The sequence below is a fragment of the Bos indicus genome, chromosome 28, assembly GCF_029378745.1.
Source record: "Bos indicus isolate NIAB-ARS_2022 breed Sahiwal x Tharparkar chromosome 28, NIAB-ARS_B.indTharparkar_mat_pri_1.0, whole genome shotgun sequence".
In the NCBI taxonomy this organism is placed as follows: Eukaryota; Metazoa; Chordata; class Mammalia; order Artiodactyla; family Bovidae; genus Bos; species Bos indicus.
In genome coordinates this window covers 25251354-25270735 of record NC_091787.1, presented here as the reverse complement: position 1 = coordinate 25270735, position 19382 = coordinate 25251354, and the positions used below count along the sequence as shown (strand labels likewise).

General features: G+C 37.6%; 1 protein-coding gene across 7 annotated transcripts in view; it reads right to left on the bottom strand.

Annotated features, from left to right (window-relative positions):
* The window catches only part of DDX50 (DExD-box helicase 50), a 33323-nt gene extending 14941 nt beyond the window's left edge, over nt 1-18382 (bottom strand). The window contains exons 1-9 of one of the 7 annotated variants that reach the window (XM_019954142.2): nt 18163-18372; nt 14964-15075; nt 14321-14617; nt 11943-12018; nt 11409-11587; nt 9078-9195; nt 8772-8957; nt 8191-8336; nt 2797-2946 (exon numbers count right to left, since the gene is read on the bottom strand). In XM_019954142.2, the coding sequence (XP_019809701.2) occupies nt 2797-2946; nt 8191-8336; nt 8772-8957; nt 9078-9195; nt 11409-11587; nt 11943-12018; nt 14321-14509 (1044 nt within the window). In that variant the 5' untranslated portion in view covers nt 14510-14617; nt 14964-15075; nt 18163-18372. Of the gene's footprint in view, nt 1-2796; nt 2947-8190; nt 8337-8771; nt 8958-9077; nt 9196-11408; nt 11588-11942; nt 12019-14320; nt 14618-14963; nt 15076-16261; nt 17622-17652; nt 17675-17717; nt 17867-18162 lie in introns of those variants that run through there. The other 6 variants (XM_070781868.1, XM_070781867.1, XM_019954141.2 and 3 more) reach the window with 6 other exon arrangements.
* Nucleotides 18383-19382: the final 1000 nt, after the last annotated feature.

Here is a 19382-nt window from a genome sequence, read left to right as displayed (position 1 = left end):
ATGATGCCTTAATTTTGAAAAGTTTGAAAATTTAAATAAAGATTAAAAAATTTGTTATCAAGTGATAAAGGAGAGAGGAAAAAAGAGCCAACATATGTATAACAGGAGTCCTTGAAGGAAAAAACCAAAGCAATCAGACAAACCAAATACCAGAAAAATTAGAATTCAAGAAATTTTGTTGACATTTAAAAATACATACATTTGAAACTACAAATTATGTGCACTGTGCATTCATAAAAAGTGAACAACACCGAAATATATTCTAGTGTAACTACTGATTTTTTAAGGAAAAGGAAAAAACACTTGTATTCAGGCAAAAAAACTAAATCAATCACTTATAACAGGAAAAAAATCAGACTGGCATCAGACTTTTTATAGTATGCTTTATTCCAATGGAAAACATATGTAAGATATTGAAGGAAAAGGTAAACCAAGAATTTTAAGTCCATCCAAAATGATTTTAAAGTTACAAACAAGCTATCATCAATACTACCACTACTAAGTCGCTTCAGTCGTGTCCGACTCTGTGCGACCCGAGACGGCAGCCTACCAGGCTCCTCTGTCCCTGGGATTCTCCAGGCAAGAACACTGCAGTGGGTTGCCATTTCCTTCTCCAATGCATGAGAGTGAAAAGTGAATCATGAGCCCTTCCTTGGGAATCTTCTAGATACTAAGTGACAGCAAAAATGACTGAAGAGACATTGACACAAAGGCCAATGGTGTTGTTATCAATATAGGTTAAAATCATAAAAAGGAAAAAGAACTAGATGTTACATACCTCCTGATGGAAGTATATCATCTGTGAAATAAATGTGCACAAACAAACCAACCTCAATTTACAGGAAATACAGAAAACAGCAGCATAATGCTTTCTGTTAAATGGTATCACTCATGAAAACTTGGTTTCTTAAATAATTTAAAAAGCTATAGAAGAAATAGAGGAATCCATGTATTGAAGAGATTTAATGAAATCACTTATTTGGATTCAGATTAAAAAAAAAACAAGCCATAAAAGAAAAACAAAGCATGTATGCATGAGGCCACTGAGAATTTGAAGACTGTTATTTGAAGATATTAATTACTATTAATTTTTTAGATGTCATTAACAGTATTGTGAGTTTTGAAAAAAATAACCCTTTTGTTTTAGAAATACATACCCAAATATTTCTGGGTATAATAACATGTTATCTAGCATTTGCATCAGAATAATTCAAGCACAACAAGTGAGGGGGCATTTGGATAAAATAATTGTTGCAGCTGAAAAACGAATACACAGGGGTTCATTACACTGTCAACTTCTGTATATGTCTTAGATAAGTTTGAAATTTTCTGTTATAAAAACTTAAAAAAGACATAAGGATTTAGCGTTCTGACCCATTCACTCAGTAAATATTTGCATTTCAACTTATACACAACTCTACAACATTACCCACTCTTATCCATAGAAACTCATCTTGTTTCACTCTTGTGTTTTCAAGATCACATTTGCAAAGTCTTAAGAAAACTTCCAAATAGGAAAAGGAGTACGTCAAGGTTGTATATTGTCACCCTGCTTATTTAACTACTATGCAGAGTACATCATGAGAAACGCTGGGCTGGAAGAAGCACAAGCTGGAATCAAGATTGCCAGGAGAAATATCAATAACCTCAAATATGCAGGTGACACCACCCTTATGGCAGAGAGTGAAGAGGAACTCAAAAGCCTCTTGATGAAAGTGAAAGAGGAGAGTGAAAAAGTTGGCTTAAAGCTCAACATTCAGAAAACGAAGATCATGGCATCCGGTCCCATCACTTCATGGGAAATAGATGGGGAAACAGTGTCAGACTTTATTTTTGGGGGCTCCAAAATCACTGCGGATGGTGATTGCAGCCATGAAATTAAAAGACGCTCATTCCTTGGAAGAAAAGTTATGACCAACCTAGATAGCATATTGAAAAGCAGAGACGTTACTTTGCCAACAAAGGTCCATCTAGTCAAGGCTATGGTTTTTCCAGTGGTCATGTATGGAGGTGAGAGTTGGACTGTGAAGAAAGCTGGGTGCCGAAGAATTGATGCTTTTGAACTGTGGTGTTGGAGGAGACTCTTGAGAGTCCCTTGGACTGCAAGGAGATCCAACCAGTCCATTCTAAAGGAGATCAGTCTTGGGTGTTCTTTGGAAGGAATGATGCTAAAGCTGAAACTCCAGTACTTTGGCCACCTCATACGAAGAGTTGACTCATTGGAAAAGACTCTGATGCTGGGAGGGATTGGGGGCAGGAGGAAAAGGGGATGACAGAGGATGAGATGGCATCACCGACTTGATGGATGGGAGTTTGAGTGAACTCCGATGGATGAGAATGGACAGGGAGGCCTGGCGTGCTGTGATTCATGGGATGGCAAAGAGTCAGACACGACTGAGCCACTGAACTGAACTGAAGAAAACTTCTGACGAAAATGGATAGAATTCAGGATTTTCCTGGTGGTCAAGCAGCTAAGACTCCACATGCCGATCTCTGGGCAGAGAACTAGATCCCATAAGCTGCAACTAAAGATCTCACATGCTGCAACTAAGATCCAGCATAGCCAAATAAATAAACAGTTGCAAGAGGATTTAGAAATCTTATATTAAAAAAAAAAAAAATGGAGAGAATTCTATCCTGACTTAACAGATCATGACAGGCTGGCTCTAACATCTTTCTGAATTAGACTCAACTCTAAGAATGACAATCAAACCTAGATTGCAAAGGACATGACTTTTTCACTCAGTGATTCATAATCTACAATCTCAGTTAAAGAAAGCATGAAAAAAGACTTACCTGTTTTATGTGTGGATTCATGGCCATTTCAGTTACATTCTTTTTGGTCTCACAGAAGATAATAGCCCTCCCTTCAGACCCACTGTAGACTTGAAGGACATCTCCAATAACTGCTGGCCTCTGAGACCAGTGGCACTGGATGGCCAAATGCTTTGAGGAAAGAAAATATCAAATATCTGCTTCATTCAAATTATTGAAAAGATTTCTTGTCTACATTTATTTCTATTTGTTCAAGAATTGGTCTTCCTGGAACACAATAAGACAATGATACTCCCCGATGCCACTTTAAAACAGCCATCAACAAGTGAAACGACAGGCAAATTGTAGTACACTTATACAGGGGAATCCTATTCAGCAGGTAAAAGGAATCAGCTACTCATCTATACAACAATATAGATGAGTCTCAAACATATCCTAGGTGAATGAAGCCTTACAGAAAGAGTACACACAATATGATTCCATTTATATGAAGTTTTAGAACAGGCAAAACTAATCTATGATGGAAAAAACACAACAATGGTTTGCCTCTGAAAGGGGAATAGGGAGAGGCAGAGGGAACTTTCTGTGATGATGGTATAATATTCTTTATTTTGATAGGGGTTTGGGTTGCACACATGCATGACTCTACCAAAATGAAGCAAATGTACACTTAAAATCTTGCATTTTGTTGTATGTAAATCTTACCTTAAAAACTGTAAATATTAGGTGGATGAACCTCAAAAACATGCTAAATCAAAGAAGTCCAACACAAAAAAGCCACATGTTGTAATGATTACATTTATATGAAATATCCAGAAGAAGTAAATCCACAGAGACAGAAAGAAGATTGGTGGCTGCCTGGGGCTAGGATAAGGTGGGAATGGACAGTGACTGCTTAACAGCTACAGGATTTCCTTTTCAGGTAATGAAGTGTTTTGGAAGTAAATAGAAGCAATGGTTGTATAATACCATGAATGTACTAAATGACTCTGAACTGCACACTTCAAAGTGTTTAATTTTAGCTATGCAAACTTTACCTCAATTTAAAAAATTACATGTAAATATTGAAATCTAGCTAAAGATATGCACACTAAAATACTTATGGGGAGGGAATTCAATGTCAGTCCAGTGGTTAGAGCTCCAAGCTTTCACTGCTGAGGGCAAGGGTTCAGTCCCTCAACTAAGGTCCTGCCAGTGGCTCAGTACAGCCAAAAGACAGAAACAACTTACAGGAAGTATACGATTTCTGTAATTTGAAGTAAATTTAAAAATCAGATAGATATAAGGGATGAGTAGACAAGCAATAAGCAAATACAGCAAAATATTATTGGCAGAATCTAGCTGATGGGTACATGGGTGTTCACTATAAAATTCTCTCAGCTTTCAGTGTTTGAAAATCTTCATGATAAAATGTTGAGGAAAAATCTACTGTAACATTTTAAATCCATACATTTTAACATACTATATCTCAATAAAATTGTTTAAAACAATTAATTATTGAACACATGGAAAACACAGACAAGCACAAAGAAGAAAATTAAGAATCATCTGTACCAGGTAAATCAAAGTCTTGCTGCTTCCTCTCCACCTCTCAAAAATAAAAATAAAAAAGCAGGGCTTCCCTGGTGGCTCAGCAGTAAAAAAATATTCCTGCCAATGCAGGACACCAGGGTTCAATCCCTGATCCAGGAAAATCCCACATCGAGTGCACCGCAACTACTGAGCTTGTGCTCTAGAGCCCGAGAGCCATTAACTACAGAGCTCACGTGCCACGACTACAGAACCTTGCGTGCGCTAGAGCCAGAGTTCTGCAACGAGAAGCCATCACAATGAGAAGCCATGTACCACAACTAGAGGGAAGCCCCTACTTGCTGCAACGAGAAAAACCCATGCAGCAACGATGACCCAGCACAGCCATAAATAAATTTTTAAAATATCAGGTTGGTGCAAAGTAATAATGGTTTTGCACTGTTGAAATTTGCCATTTGATATTGGACTACATTCTAAATGAGGTTATCATATACATCATTTTACTGTGCATTTCTCGCTTTATGGGTTTTTTTTTTTGCTAATAACTTATTACTTATTTTATACTTATTTTAGACTATGGAAATGATGTTACACAAAAAAGCAAATTTGAGTAATTTTCTTATTTGAGTTCAAAATGGGTCATAAAACAGCAGAGACAACTCACAACATCAGCAACACATTTGGCCCAGGAACTGCTAATGAACATACAGTGTAGTAGTGGTTCAAGTAGTTTTGAAAAGGAGACAAGAGCCCTGAAGATAAGGAGCACAGTGGCTGGCCATCGGAAGTTGGCAACAACCAATTGAGAGGATTATCAAACCTGATCCTCTTACAACTGCACAACAGGTTGCAGAAGAACTCAAAAGTTGACCATTCTATGGTTGTTTGGCATTTGAAACAAACTGGAAAGGTAAAAAAGCTTGGTAAGTGGATGCCTCATGAGCTGACCAAAAATTTTTTTAAAATCATCATTTTGAAGCGTTGTCTTCCCTTATTCTACGGAACAAACAACGAACCATTTCTCGATTGGATTATGCTACTGCTGCTGCTGATGCTAAGTCACTTCAGTCGTGTCCAACTCTTAGCGACCCCATGGACTGCTGCCCACCAGGGTCCTCTGTCCATGGGATTTTCCAGGCAAGAGTACTGGAGTGGGGTGCCATTGCCTTCTCCAAGATTGGATTATGACATGCAATGAAAAGTGGATTTTATATGACAACCAGTGACGATCAGCTTGGTAGCTGGACTGAGAAGAAGCTCCAAGGCACTTCCCAAAGCCAAACTTGCACCAAAAGATCACGGTCATTGGTGGTCTGCTGCCCATCTTATCCACTATAGCTTTCTGAATCCTGGCAAAATCATTACATCTGAGAAGTATGCTCAACAAATTGATGAGGAGTACTGAAAACTGCAACCTCTGCCACCAGCACTGGTCAAAAGAAGGGGTCCAATTCTTCTCCATGACAACACCCGACTGCACACTGCACGACCAACACTTCAAAAGTTGAACTATGTGGTTCTGCTTCATCTGCCACATTCACCTGACCTCTTGCCACCGAATATCACTTCTTCAAGCATCTTGACAACTTTTTTGTAGGGAAAACGCTTCCACAATCAGCAGGAAGAAGAAAATGCTTTCCAAGATTTCGTTGAATCCCAAAGCATGGATTTTTATGCTACAAGAATAAGCAAACTTATTTCTTGTTGGCAAAAATGTGCTGATTGTAACAGTTCTTATTTTAATTAATAAAGATATGTTTGAACCTAGTTGTATTGATTTAAAATTCACAGTCCCAAACCGTAATTACGTCTACACTAACCTAACAAATAAATAAAAATAAAAAGATCCTGAATCTGATCAAGCCTGACAATCTAACCATCAACTCACAGGAAAATTAAAGCAGAGGAACATGTTAACTAACACCAGAGTTTCAAATCAACAAAACTGAAACTATGGGAAACTTGAAAGACAATCTTTTATTCAATTAAAAACTGCAAAGAAGGGACAGAGGAAACTATATTTAAAAGATTTAATAGATGAATGAATAAAGAAGATATATACGATGGAATATTACTCAGTGACAAATAAGAAAACGAAACCTTGCCATTTTCAACTACATGGATGAATCTAGAAAATGTCAGACAGAGAAAGACAAATACTGTATAATCTCATTTATATGTGGAATCCTAAAAAACAAAACAAAAAAAAAATGAAAACAGAAACACATACAAAATACAAAACAGTGGTACTGTTTTGAAGTGCAAAGTGAGGGGGGCGTGGGACTTGTGACAGGGATTGACAGGTAAAAACTTCTAGTTACAAAATAAATACATCACGAGGATGCAATATACAGCATAAGGAATACGGTCAAAAATATTGCAACAACTTAGTATGGGAACAGATGGTTATCAGATTTATTGTGGTGATCATTTCATAACATATGCAAATATCAGATCACTATTTAGTACACCTGAAACTAACATAATATTGCATATCAACTATATTTCAGTTTTTAAAAAGAAAAAGATACAGTGAATAAACAAACATTCAACACAAGAATCAAAAAAAAAATTAAAACACATATAAACCAGTAGCAATATAAAGATCTTATGTGAATCCATATTCAACCATACTACTTACCAAAAAAAGGACAAATAGGATAATGTGAACACTAGCTATTTAAAGATATTTTTAAAAATTCGTTTTTTCTACTGTGATGGTAACTTTGTGAGTGCTTTTGTTTTTAAAGAGCTCTTCTTTCCCAGAAGTAATCATCAGTATTAGTTTGATGCTTATCCTTCCCACCTATCCACCTATAAATATCTAAAGAATCTATTTAGGATTATTTGTGTATCTTTTAAAATAGTACGATTCTGTACTTAGAATTTTGTAATCTGGTTTTTATCACTCAAATTCTTTTTAGCCATTATGCTGTGTTTATAGATCATACTCTTGTTCATCTGGACTATTTTAATCTACGTACACATGTATGCACATCTATCAAATGTAAAGGTGACATATGTGATACATGCTATGCTATGCTATGCTAAGTCGCTTCAGTCGTGTCCGACTCTGTGTGACCCCAGAGATGGCAGCACACCAGGCTCCCCCGTCCCTGGGATTCTCCAGGCAAGAACACTGGAGTGGGTTGCCATTTCCTTCTCCAATGCATGAAAGTGAAAAGAGAAAGTGAAGTCGCTCAGTCGTGTCCGACTCCTAGCAACCCCATGGACTGCAGCCCACCAGGCTCCTCCATCCATGGGATTTTCCAGGCACGTGTACTAGAGTGGGGTGCCATTGCCTTCTCCTATGTGATACATACTTGTCAAAAATAATGCAAATATTACCTTAATTCTCTTAAAAAAATATACTACAAGTTTAAATTTTCATAGAGTCAAAATCATAAAGGTTTTCCTTTATGGTGTCTTCTACTTTATGTTTAGAAAAGCCTTCCCTCCCTGAAATCAAATAATGATCTACAAACTGCTGTAAATTATTATATGGCTTAATTTTTTAAAATATTGGTGAATACAGTTGGTACAGGGTATGAAATGAAGATCTTTATTCCACCTAAGCTTTAATATATTATCCCAACACCAGCAAACTGTGATCAGTCTCCTCACTTCTCACATTCTACATACTTTAAATCTGTCTCTATGGATACATGTATCTCTCCCCTGCTAGGACTTGCCTGCTCATAAGCTTGTTCCCCTATTTCACTCTGCTCCTCAGTCTTAGACCATAGAAATACCTAGGCATCTTATTGACTAAGGACCAAAACCAAAAGATTTGGCCTGAATTGGTACCAAAACATACATTTAGCTTCAAAAAATTTCAAAACACCAACTAAAAGCTAAAATCTATCATAATGGAAAGCTACTTACTTCCACAGTAGTTGCAGCCTTTTGAGTCATTTTCCCAACAAGGTCAACCTGTTCATATCTGGATTTCATATATTTTTTTGCAACTTTGTATACCCACTGTGGGCAAGTTGCAGAAAAAAGCAAAGTCTGAGGATTGTCTTCAGAATCTTAAATAAACAAAAAGAATTCAAATGCTTTATTTCTTAATATCCCACAAGACAGTCAGCTCTTAAAAATCCCCCCAAACTTCAAAGAAATTACTGCAGTTATTAAAACTTTCAATTTTCAAAACTGAGGGAAAATATGAAGAAAACTGAACCCAAGAGGAAGATGCAAATTTAAGAAAGAACAATAAGCAAAGAACTCAGTAAGTTAGTAAAACTACTTTTATAAAATAATATATGTAAGAAAACATGGAAAGCAAAGAAAATGGTTAATGTATACTACTAAACATTCTTGTTCAGGAAGAAAAGAACCAAATACTTTTAGTCTTGTTAGAACACGGGACATGTATTAATATTAAAAATTATAAAATAAACAATTCATAAGCTTTTAGATAAGAGAATAATTGCTAAATGTGCTTATTTTGAATTAGTATATACCAGTTTTGTAGGACTCATGGAGAATGTCTTCAACTTGTTCAGCAAAACCTAAATCTAACATTTGATCCACTTCATCAAGCACAACGTGGCGCAGTTTAGAAAGATCTAAGCGGCCGCTCTGCAGATGGTCTTTGATACGACCTGGGGTCCCAACCAAGATGTCAATACCATTTCGAATATGATTAACTGTGAGAGGAGATAAGTATCAGCAATACACAAATTTCAAATATAGATTTTCGCATCATACTTTTTTTAGATTTCAGTAGCAAATACATCTTTGTGCCACCATCATATACAGTTACTCACTTTGGCTTTGATATGATGTTCCACCATAAAAACACGCCACACTGAGTTTCCTAGTTACATCTTTGAAGTCTTTGGCTACTTGGTTTGCCAGTTCCCTTGTAGGAGCCAAAACAAGTACCTGAGCAAAAGGTTTAAGAAACAAAAAATAAATTTCTATAGACTTCTAAATTCAAACTGAGACTTTTTAACTTTTTAAAGATGCATTTAAAACTAGAAATCTCACCAATTAATGTCATTGTATTTAAAGACAGAGCACAAACAATAACAAGGATGGCTTATGTTTATTATATCCTCCTTTATTTCCTTCTGGAGAAGGAAATGGCAACCCACTCTAGTATTCTTGCCTGGAAAATTCCATGGATAGAGCAGCCTGGCAGGCTATAGTCCATGGGGTCACAAGAGTTGGGCATGACTTACAAACTGAAAACCACCATTACTTCCTTCAGATCTCTTTTCAAAAGTCACTTTCTCAAAAGGATTCCTAACCTTCTCTTCATATCCTCCCAACCTTGATTAACTGTTTCTTCTTAACACTTATACTGTATAAAATATTTATATTCTACATATTTGCTCACTGTCTATCCTGCTCATTAAAATGTAAGCTCCATGAAGGCAGGGATTTATGTCAGTGGGAGCTACTATATTTCCTGGCCTTCAAACAGTGCCTGGCACAAAACAGATACTCAAAAAATATTTGTTGAATGAATGAATGAATGTCCAACATGTGCCATTTTTTAAAAAGAAACAGTTCAATTTATTTAAACTGCAATTAGCATATAAAATTGAATTTGTAGCTAGCACCAGAGAATGGAGGGCTTCCCAGCTGGTGCTAGCAGTAAAGAGCCCGCCTGCCAATGTGGGAGTTGTACAGAGATGTGAGTGTGATCCCTGGGTAAGTAAGATCCCCTGGAGAAGGACATGGCAGCCCACTCCAGTATTCTTGCCTGGAGAATTCCTTGGATAGATGAACCTAGTGGGCTATAGTCCATAGGGTCTAAAAGAGTCAGAGACAACCAAAGTGACTTAGCACGCACACACCGGAGAATGGTCTTAACTGTTTGGTGTTTAATAAGAGGAGCTTCTTCTTCACAGGATTCCAAGAGACTTACTTGTTTTATTAAGCAAATAAAACTCATGCTTCAAACAGGTTATACAGAAATTGATTTACACTTCATTTCCCTTTTATTTTGAAACTGCAGATTTAACAAAAGGTAGCCATAACCTTTCTGTGTACAGGGTCAATTATAATTATGCAAACAATAGTGCCCTACACGATTTAATTTAATCCTCACAAAAAAAAACCTATGGTGTGGTATTATCTTCCCAATTTTACAAATGCAGAACATGAGTCTTAGAGAAGTTGAGTCTCGTCCAAGATCAAATAGCTAGAAGTGACAGAGTTGGAATCTCCAGTATATCCTTGTAGCATGAAAGTTTTGAAGATAGTGTTGGGATTGTGTCCTATTGCTATTACTTTCAATCTTCCTAATTTCACCTAAGAAACAGAACTCTCTAAAAAAGCTCTGTTCCAAGACCATTATTATTTAATTATAGTCATGTATGTGAATTTACTTTCACACTATTGGGGATCCCCAGGTACCAGGGACTGAACCTGTGCCCCCTGCAGGGGAAGCCTGGAGTCTTAGCCACTTGATGGCCAGGGAAGTCCCAATACTGTTGTTTTTCTTCTGCACGTTTATGAACCTGAAAGTGAACACAGGTTCTAAAAAGGTCAAAGTTTAGGCCAAAATTTCACTAGGTCCTCTCTGTTCTTTACTGCTGATATTATTAAGACAGATCTTCAGTGTCATATCTATAATACTCTTAAAGTCAATCAATAAAATAAATATTATTTACTGAATGACCAAATAAATCAATACCTCTAGCAAAATCACTGTTTAAAAGCAAAGGTTAGGAATGAAAAAAGAAGAAATTAGATACGCTGGCTTCATAATATACAGTTATCAAAGACATCTATGGATCCACAGACATTACATTCATATGCAATAACTCACTTTAGCTTCACTTGAGATTTATCTTAAAAATCAAACTTTTGCTTTAGGCCCCAAAGTTTTACTTTATGCCCAGGAGTAACGTTTCTATCTCTGGGGCACTTGAACTTAAGACCAGTATACTGTTTTTCTTTTTTTGGGCCGTGCCATGCAGTTTGCGGGATCTTAGTTCCCTGACCAGGGTCTGAACCAGGGTCATGTCAGTAGAAGCACCAAGTTCTAACCACTGAACCACCAAGAAATTTTCAAGACCAGTATATTCTTTCTTTCTCTTTCCATTAGAGTAATGTTTAAACCTTTTACTCCCTATAATGGTTACCTTTGGTGAGCGGCTTTTTTTAATTGTCTCTTGATTTCTTTGGAGTCTTTCAATCAAGGGAATGGCAAAAGAGAATGTCTTTCCTGTTCCTGTCCGTGCTTGAGCAATTAAATCTTTTCCTTCGTATACAGGACCAAAAGTCTTAACTTGAATTGGAAAGAGATATGTTACCCCTCGACCTGTAAAATGAGATTGCATTGAAATATTTACCTAAGACTGGCATTAGGAAAAAATATATTTATTTGAAATTAACATTTCTGATTCATCAACATGTGCCTAAAGATATACCACCTAGCAGCATCTACAGCTGTTCCTACCCCAAAGAGGAATTGGTCTCAGCTTTTAACAAATACATTTAATTCTTTAAAGTTAAAAACTGATCAGAATACCCAAAAAATGATGTAGAAATAATTGCAATTATAAAAGCTATTTCTCTATGTTTTGTACATTTTCCTCTGGGTCAGAAAAGGTACAAGAGGTTTCTACAATCTAGTTTTAGATTTTCAATTGCATATGCATTAAAATTCATTGTACCTTTCAGAAGTTTTATAGTCTCTTCAGAAATAGGGAAATTGGAGAAGGCTCCTTCTTTCTGTTCACGTGTTAGGGTCTGTCAAAATGAAATCAAAGTTCTAATATAGTTCATATCCAACTAGGTATTTAGAATCTTTCATGCATTTACTGCTTTTAGTTTTACTAAAGGAGCTAGCAAATCAATTTTTCGTTAGTACTTGCAAAAACTGTGTAACTTACAAGATAAATTAATGGGAAATTCTTTTAATCTCAAAAGCATCCCTTTAAACATCAAGCTTATTTAGTACATTTTCCCATAAAGCATTTAAAAACAATTAACTCACACATAAAACTTCCTTTAGACACACATTTACTACATAAATCAAAATATAATTCCACTTGACTAAGATATTACAGAAGAGTTATTCAATAACTCCATATTCACAGATATAGATAGTATTAATTACGAGATTAATACCAGGCTATAAACCAGCCTCAAAAGAAACTAAGCAACGAGGAAAATAAATTGTTTCTAAAAGTTAAGTAAGTTGTTCTATGAATCTAAAAAGCATATTTTAGTTCACTCATACAAGGAAAAGTTCCTGTAAGCTTGAAAATTTCTCTAACATATATATACAGGTTATACATATATATATTATAATTTAACATCTATTGAAAACTTTGTGTATTAGTCAATGCATACATAGAACAAAGACAATATACCTACTTATAAACTTTATTATTGGTTGTTTAAAGAAATTATAAAATCATACAAAATAGCAATTTTCAAACCAAGAACCAGATAAAAGACATAATATCAAATGCAAATGTAATCCATTTAAGCAAACCTAAATGCTGTTATTTTTTTAAGATTAAAAGAAAAAATTTTATTACAAAAGTAATACATTTTCATTGCAGAAATTTTAGAAACCACATATTAACAGAAAAACATTTTAAAGTTATCTACAATCTGGTCAGTTAAAACCACATCTGAAACACATACTTGTCCAATCCTCACTCTATACATATATACATTTTTAAATTAAATAAAATCATACTGTATATACTATTTTGTAATCTTTTTTTTGCATTTAATAAGACAGACTGAATATTGTAACATACTTATGCTCTTTAGAATCAATGAATTCTATTGCATGAATATAGCAACATTTTATTAAACCGATTTGCCTACTATCAGACATTTAAGATGTTTAAATTTTTTGCTATTATCAGAATCACTGTGATAAGATACTGATTCTACAACTCTGCACACCTCATGATTATGTCTTTAGGAAGAAAACGCCTAAAAGTAGAATTCCTGGATTCTAACATAATCTAAACAAATTAATAAAGTTACGCTTATTACAATACAGACCAGTATAGCAGGCAAAAATCCCAACACAGCAAGATGTACATTCCGCTATTGAGCAACTCAGATTTGCAGGGCCTTCTTTAGATCAACTTTCTAACAGATGTGCTTCCTGACAGATAGCAAACTCACAAACTGCACCACACTGTAAAGCAAGGATTCAACATCTTCTCTCAAAGCTTCCCAAAGATGGCACATTCAGTTCAAATGTATCTAAATTAACAGCAACTATCAGATTTTTTAAATATAAAGAATACTAAACACCAAGTTATTAAAAGTTGTTTCTTTTTAAATATCTGAGTAATTTACTGACAATTTATAATACCTAGATAAACCTATGAACTCTGCTAGAGGAAGATACAAAAACAAATTGAATAAATTCAGTGCAAGAAAATACCTACACTAACAGATACTGATAAAAGCAGTGACCCAGGAATGAAGATTCTATACTAAGCATGTTTTCTATACCTCCCCCCAAAATTAATACCCAGGAGAACAGAGATCTTCAGATCATTTGTATATGTGTCATTTCTGCTTATAAAAAGCAAACAGGTTTAAGACTGAATTACAATAAGACCTAAACATCATTTAAAGTTGCTATTGTTACAGAAGTACAATAAGGCAAAATATACAACATCAAGAAGACTTTATGTACCCTGTTTTCAGAAAAGTCAGAATTTAATTAATGAGTACTGGCAAGGACTGAAGTAACCACAAGAATACAAGTAGGTGACCGTCAATTAGCAATTTGGAAAATCTATTTAGGAACCCAGTGTACAGGAAAGGTTTAAATTTGACCACCACTCCCTCTCCACCAACCTCTGCACCAAGAAAAAGGCAATATAATGAAAAAAACAAGCGACAAAGGAAAAAAGACTCAGGTTTCAGCTCTATAGATCCCCCAGTCCAACTGAGAGTATTGGACATTAAGCAGGAAATATTAGAGAATCAATTCTAAATAGTCTACAAAAGTCAAATTATCCTATATTTCAAGGATAATGTCAAATAAAAAACAAAAAAATATCCATACCTCTTCTACTTTATTGTCACTTGATTTATGAGTAGAACTATTTAAAGATGACACTCGCTTTGATCTTTTTTCATGTTCATCAATATCTCCATTTGATAGATCTTTTCTTCTTGGCTTATGAGATTTAGAAAATTCATCTGAAAGTCTATCACATCCTTCCTCGGTGTCACCGTTTAGCTTCTCTTTCATTTTAGCTTTTTTGGGTTTGGGAGCATCCAAGTCATCTGTAACACCATTTTCTCTTGTTTCTGATTTCTCATCTGAGTCATAATGGTGCCTTGACTTCCTTCTATCACTCTGTGGACAAACAAAGAAGCAGTGACAGGAGGGTCACAAGGTCTGCTTTTAAGACTCTAGAGAAGTTAGAGTATGACTCCCCCCAACCAGCAAAGCTCAATTTATCGCAATCTTTAAAAGTTAGCTGGTAGAATTCTAGACTAGTTGCTATCCATTGTTCTCTTTCTCATCCCAACTCTTGAACTCTTAAGACTTGGCCTCTAGTTCCTCTCTAATCCCGTTATAACATTTAAGGGAAACTGCAATAGTTCCTTTTCAGTAAAAGAATGAGAACTCAAGACTATAAATTAAAAAGCAAAAATTTCTAATATCTCAAGAAAGAAATTAAGATTTATTGAGTACCTACCCAGCACTGTGTAAAATGTTTTCAGCTTATCTTGTTTAAATCTTCATAACAACCCTATAAGGGAAGTACAGGTCCATAATCCCTTATCCGAAATTCCGATATCCATAATGCTCTGAAAACCGAAAGTTTTTTTGTAACTTATTTGGAGACAAAACCTTACCTGTCCTCAAATCATTTTGTGGCAAAATTTGACTTCAGAAAACGTAAAACTATTTATAATATTTATTTATTCCATTCAGTATGAAAATTCGTATTTAACATTAAAGCGTTTGATTATAGGTTGGGGGCCCCAAACTCTACCAAGATGTTACCCTTTTAAAAATCCCCAGAGTTCTGAATTCCAAAACTAGCCTCAAGGATTTTGGATAAGGGATAGGGAACCTGTATTAGCTTTGCCACTTTACAGACGAGGAAACAAGTTCTCAGATATAAGTAACTTGCCAAAGACCCACATATGGGATTTCCTGCAAGTGAAAGTGCTATTTGATTCCAAAGCCCATGCTCTTTTCACATCATGCTTCCTCTCTGCACTCTGATAAACAGAAACCAAAGTATGTAATTTATATAAAACCATGATTGTTAATACTCCTATGGAAGGACAACTGTATTAGTAACCCCAGAAATTTAAATTTTTAAAATTTGGATAACAGGAAAAAAAAAAAACTGGTTAACAAGACTTAAAACGGGGAAAAGGAGGTGGCTTTCTGCAACTTTAGTTTTGAAATGCCAAGCTAGTGGCCAGTGTTTTAATATTGGCAGACAGCAAGAAATGTTTTGGAAATTTAGCACTTCAAAATTACTTGGTCAAACGTTCAAAATAAATTACCTAGTAATGACTAGTCTTGTTAAAACTACCACCACCCAAATATTTCACCATGATTTACACAGTTTATACAAAGTACTTTCACATATAAATTTCTCATCCATAAAAGTTGCTATGAAAAATGAATAATATATAGGAAAATGCTTTGTAAACATTAGAGCTTTACATTAATACAAGCTATACAGTTATATGTTACATCATTTGATCTTTAGTTAACTGAACTAGCTCACATCTCATCAAACCAATAGGTTCTATAGAAAAACAAGATTATTTATAGACCCAGCCTTGGGGTTTGAATTGTTCCTGGGCCCTGCACTTCAGGGAGATGAAGCAAGGTAAAATGAGACCTGTAGGTCCAAGCCCAGCAACACCCCAAGGTGATGAAATACATCGTTCCATATCAGATCCACAGTGCTCAACATTCTCCACTTTCTTGGCTTCCAAGACACACAATATTCCCTCTTTACTCTCTTACCTCTGTCTTCTTCGATGTTTCCTCTTTCTCCTTTTGTGGATGCTTAAGTCTCTGTTCTTTATGTACACTTTCATACCATTTTCATGGCTTCAACATACATTTCCAGGCTTCATTCCTAACCTGCACTCCAATTCTGAGAACCTAAGGCCCAGCTCCATACCTCAACACATCCAAACCCAGTTACCTTCATCTCAATGCCAGACCACTATTTGAATGCTCTATTTCTATTACTTGGTACTCTAATCTGTTTCCAAATCTTTCATTATCTTTCATAATTAAAGGAAAATCAACGAGCACCTCTGGAGAAACTACAATGTGAAAACTACCAATTTACAAAGATAAAGTGAAATATAAGCATGGGCCAAGATATGGTAATTTCCCTCAAGAATCTTTGGGAAATTTGGGGAAAGGATACACACAGGAAGAATGAGCTAACTTTACAAGGAAGTGCATAATACATGCTAATCAAATTATAAAGCCAGCACTGGAACAAGACTTTACGGGGGAATGAGATTACTGTATGTGTACACTGGAGTGGCTGTAACAGACACAAACTAAACTTTGACAGATGGACAGGATATGGATGCCAAACAAGGGACAAGTATTTTTGGAGGAGCAAAAACTAAAATAACTGCTTGATGATTTCACTTACAGGAGTTATCTAGAGAGTCAAATGCATAGAGACAGAGAGGAGAATGGTAGATGCCAAAGGTTGGGGAGACAGGGCAACTGAGGAGGTTGATGTTTAATGGGCACAGAGCTTCAGTTTGGGAGAATGAAAAGTTTTGGAGATCAAGGAAGATGATGTCTGCAAACAAATGTGACTGTACTTACTGCTACAAAACTATATACTTTAAAACAATTAGGGATTTCCCTGGTGGTCCAGCTGCTAAGACTCAATGCGCTCAACCCAAGGAAACTTGAGCTCCTGGTTGGGAAACTAGATCCCACGTGCCAGGGCAGCCAAAAAAATTAATTAATTTTAAAAAGTAAATGTAAATTTTATGGTACTTGTATTTTACCACAATAAAAAATAAATAACTGCTTGGCTGGAATGGCGGGTCTACCTTGTTAACAAGGTCAGAAGGGTAGGTTCGGCTCTCTGGAACTATGCAGAATATTTTCATTATTTGGTCAAGTGTCAGGCTTCAGATACTGCTTCCTTACCCTCCAAAGCTCTGTTCCTTTTCTCTAAGTCTCTTGAGAAGTGGGGCGGGAAGTCTCTGCAACTCTTCTAACAGACTCCTTGAGAGCAGGGACCTTCTTGGTGCCCAGCAAAGAGTCTGGTATAAATTAGGCTCAATAAATATTTGTGAATTGAATGAGAACACTATGAGAAAAGACTATTAATAATGATAGTAATAACAGCAACAAAAATAATAATAACCCACATGATCTCCATCAGCCAAATCCTGGCAGTGTTGGCTGTAACACTTTTCCTCAATCCTCTACTGACCCGTTATCGAGGTTTGTAAAGCTAAGATCGCTTTCCCCAAGATTCTCGCATACAGGACAGGATGACGGAGAAGTTACACATATTCAAGGCAATCGTTTTTCTTAAATCATCTTCTAAGACGGCCAACGAGAACCAAACGACAGGCCTCGCTGCTTTAAGAAGAGGAAAAAATTGATTCCGCGATGAGAACTTGAGTCTGCCCATCTCTTAGGCGCCGACGGGAAGGACTGGGGGACCACGGGAGGCCGGGCCAAAGCCCAGTGCTGCCCTTCTCCGGCTGGGGATGTGGAGGTTGGAATGGCTCCAGAGCGACCTCCCAGGAACGAGGCCGGTGCGAGGAGAGGCCCTCGGATGCTCCGGCCCGGTTGGTGACAGACCATCAGGGAGACTTCCCTCCCCGCCCAAGCCGGCGCTGCCCAGGAGGCGCGGCCCATCCTCAGCGCACCTTTTGCCTCTCCTTCCTCTGGCTCTCGGTCTCCTCCAAGGGTGCCTCCAGCTCCATAATGTCCCCCCAGAGGAGTTTCCCAGGCATCACTCGCCTCCACCGCTTGCTGCCGCCTCCCTCTGGGCACGGTGGCCACAACCACCTACGGGCAGCGACAGCGTGAAAGGAAGCGGGGGCTGGACGGCCTCCAGGCCAAGGCCGTGCGTCACTTCCGGAACACGCATCGCACGGCGGGGGAAAATAATCCCGGATACTCCCAGTTTAAACTCCTTCCTTGCGACGCCGTCTCCCAGCCAATCAATGCGAAGAATCTCGACTGACCCACCCCTATTCTGAAATAATTGGCTTCTAGAGTAAAACCCTGGCCAATCTCCATAAAGGATACGCAAACTGATTAGCATAAAGTGTTCGCATTTTTTTTTTCCCGCTTTCTCTCCCCATCCCCCACTCCGAACAATTCTCCGCAGCACAGCGGAGATAATTTGGAGCTTCCCAGCGTGCAGTTCAGGCGTTGGGGAGAACCCCAAAGGCGGTGGAGCGTGGCTCACAGGCGCGACTGGCTGGAAAGAGGACATGCCCGTGCGAGAGCTAAGCGAACGCCACGCGTCGCGTTGCTTTTCGCCGCCGGAAGCTGCAGGCCTCGGCCCCGCCCATTGCGGAGTGAGGCGTTAACGTCTAACGGCCACGCGCGAAGCCAGCCACCTAGCGTTGGTGGGAAGGGGCGTCGTGGGGTCTGCAACGGGATAGGTGGGCTTGGGGTGAAGGCCAGGTCCGAGCAGCCTTCCCTCAAGGTTTTAGTTGTGAAGTTAATCCTTTGTTCATTTTAGGCCCTTCCCACCCTACCCATTTGACATTAGAGGAAACTAACCCCCTAAGGGGCTTCCCTGGTGGTTCAGTCGGTAAAGAAACCGTCTGCAAGGCGGGAGACCCGGATTCGATCCCTGGGTTGGGAAGGTCCCCTGGAGGAGGGCATGGCAACCCACTCCAGTATTCTTGCTTGGAGAATACCGATGGACAGAGGAGCCTGGCGGGCTGCAGTCCATGTGTCGCAAAGAGTGGGACACGACCGAACGATTCAGCACACAACCCCCTAAGAGGGATTAATTTGGCTTAAGTCACACTATCAGAGGCACAGTGAGGACTAGAAAGCTCATCTCCTGAATCCCAGATCATTGCTTTCTCTGCCACACCAACCTGAAAGCTTTGAGTTTACCAAAACG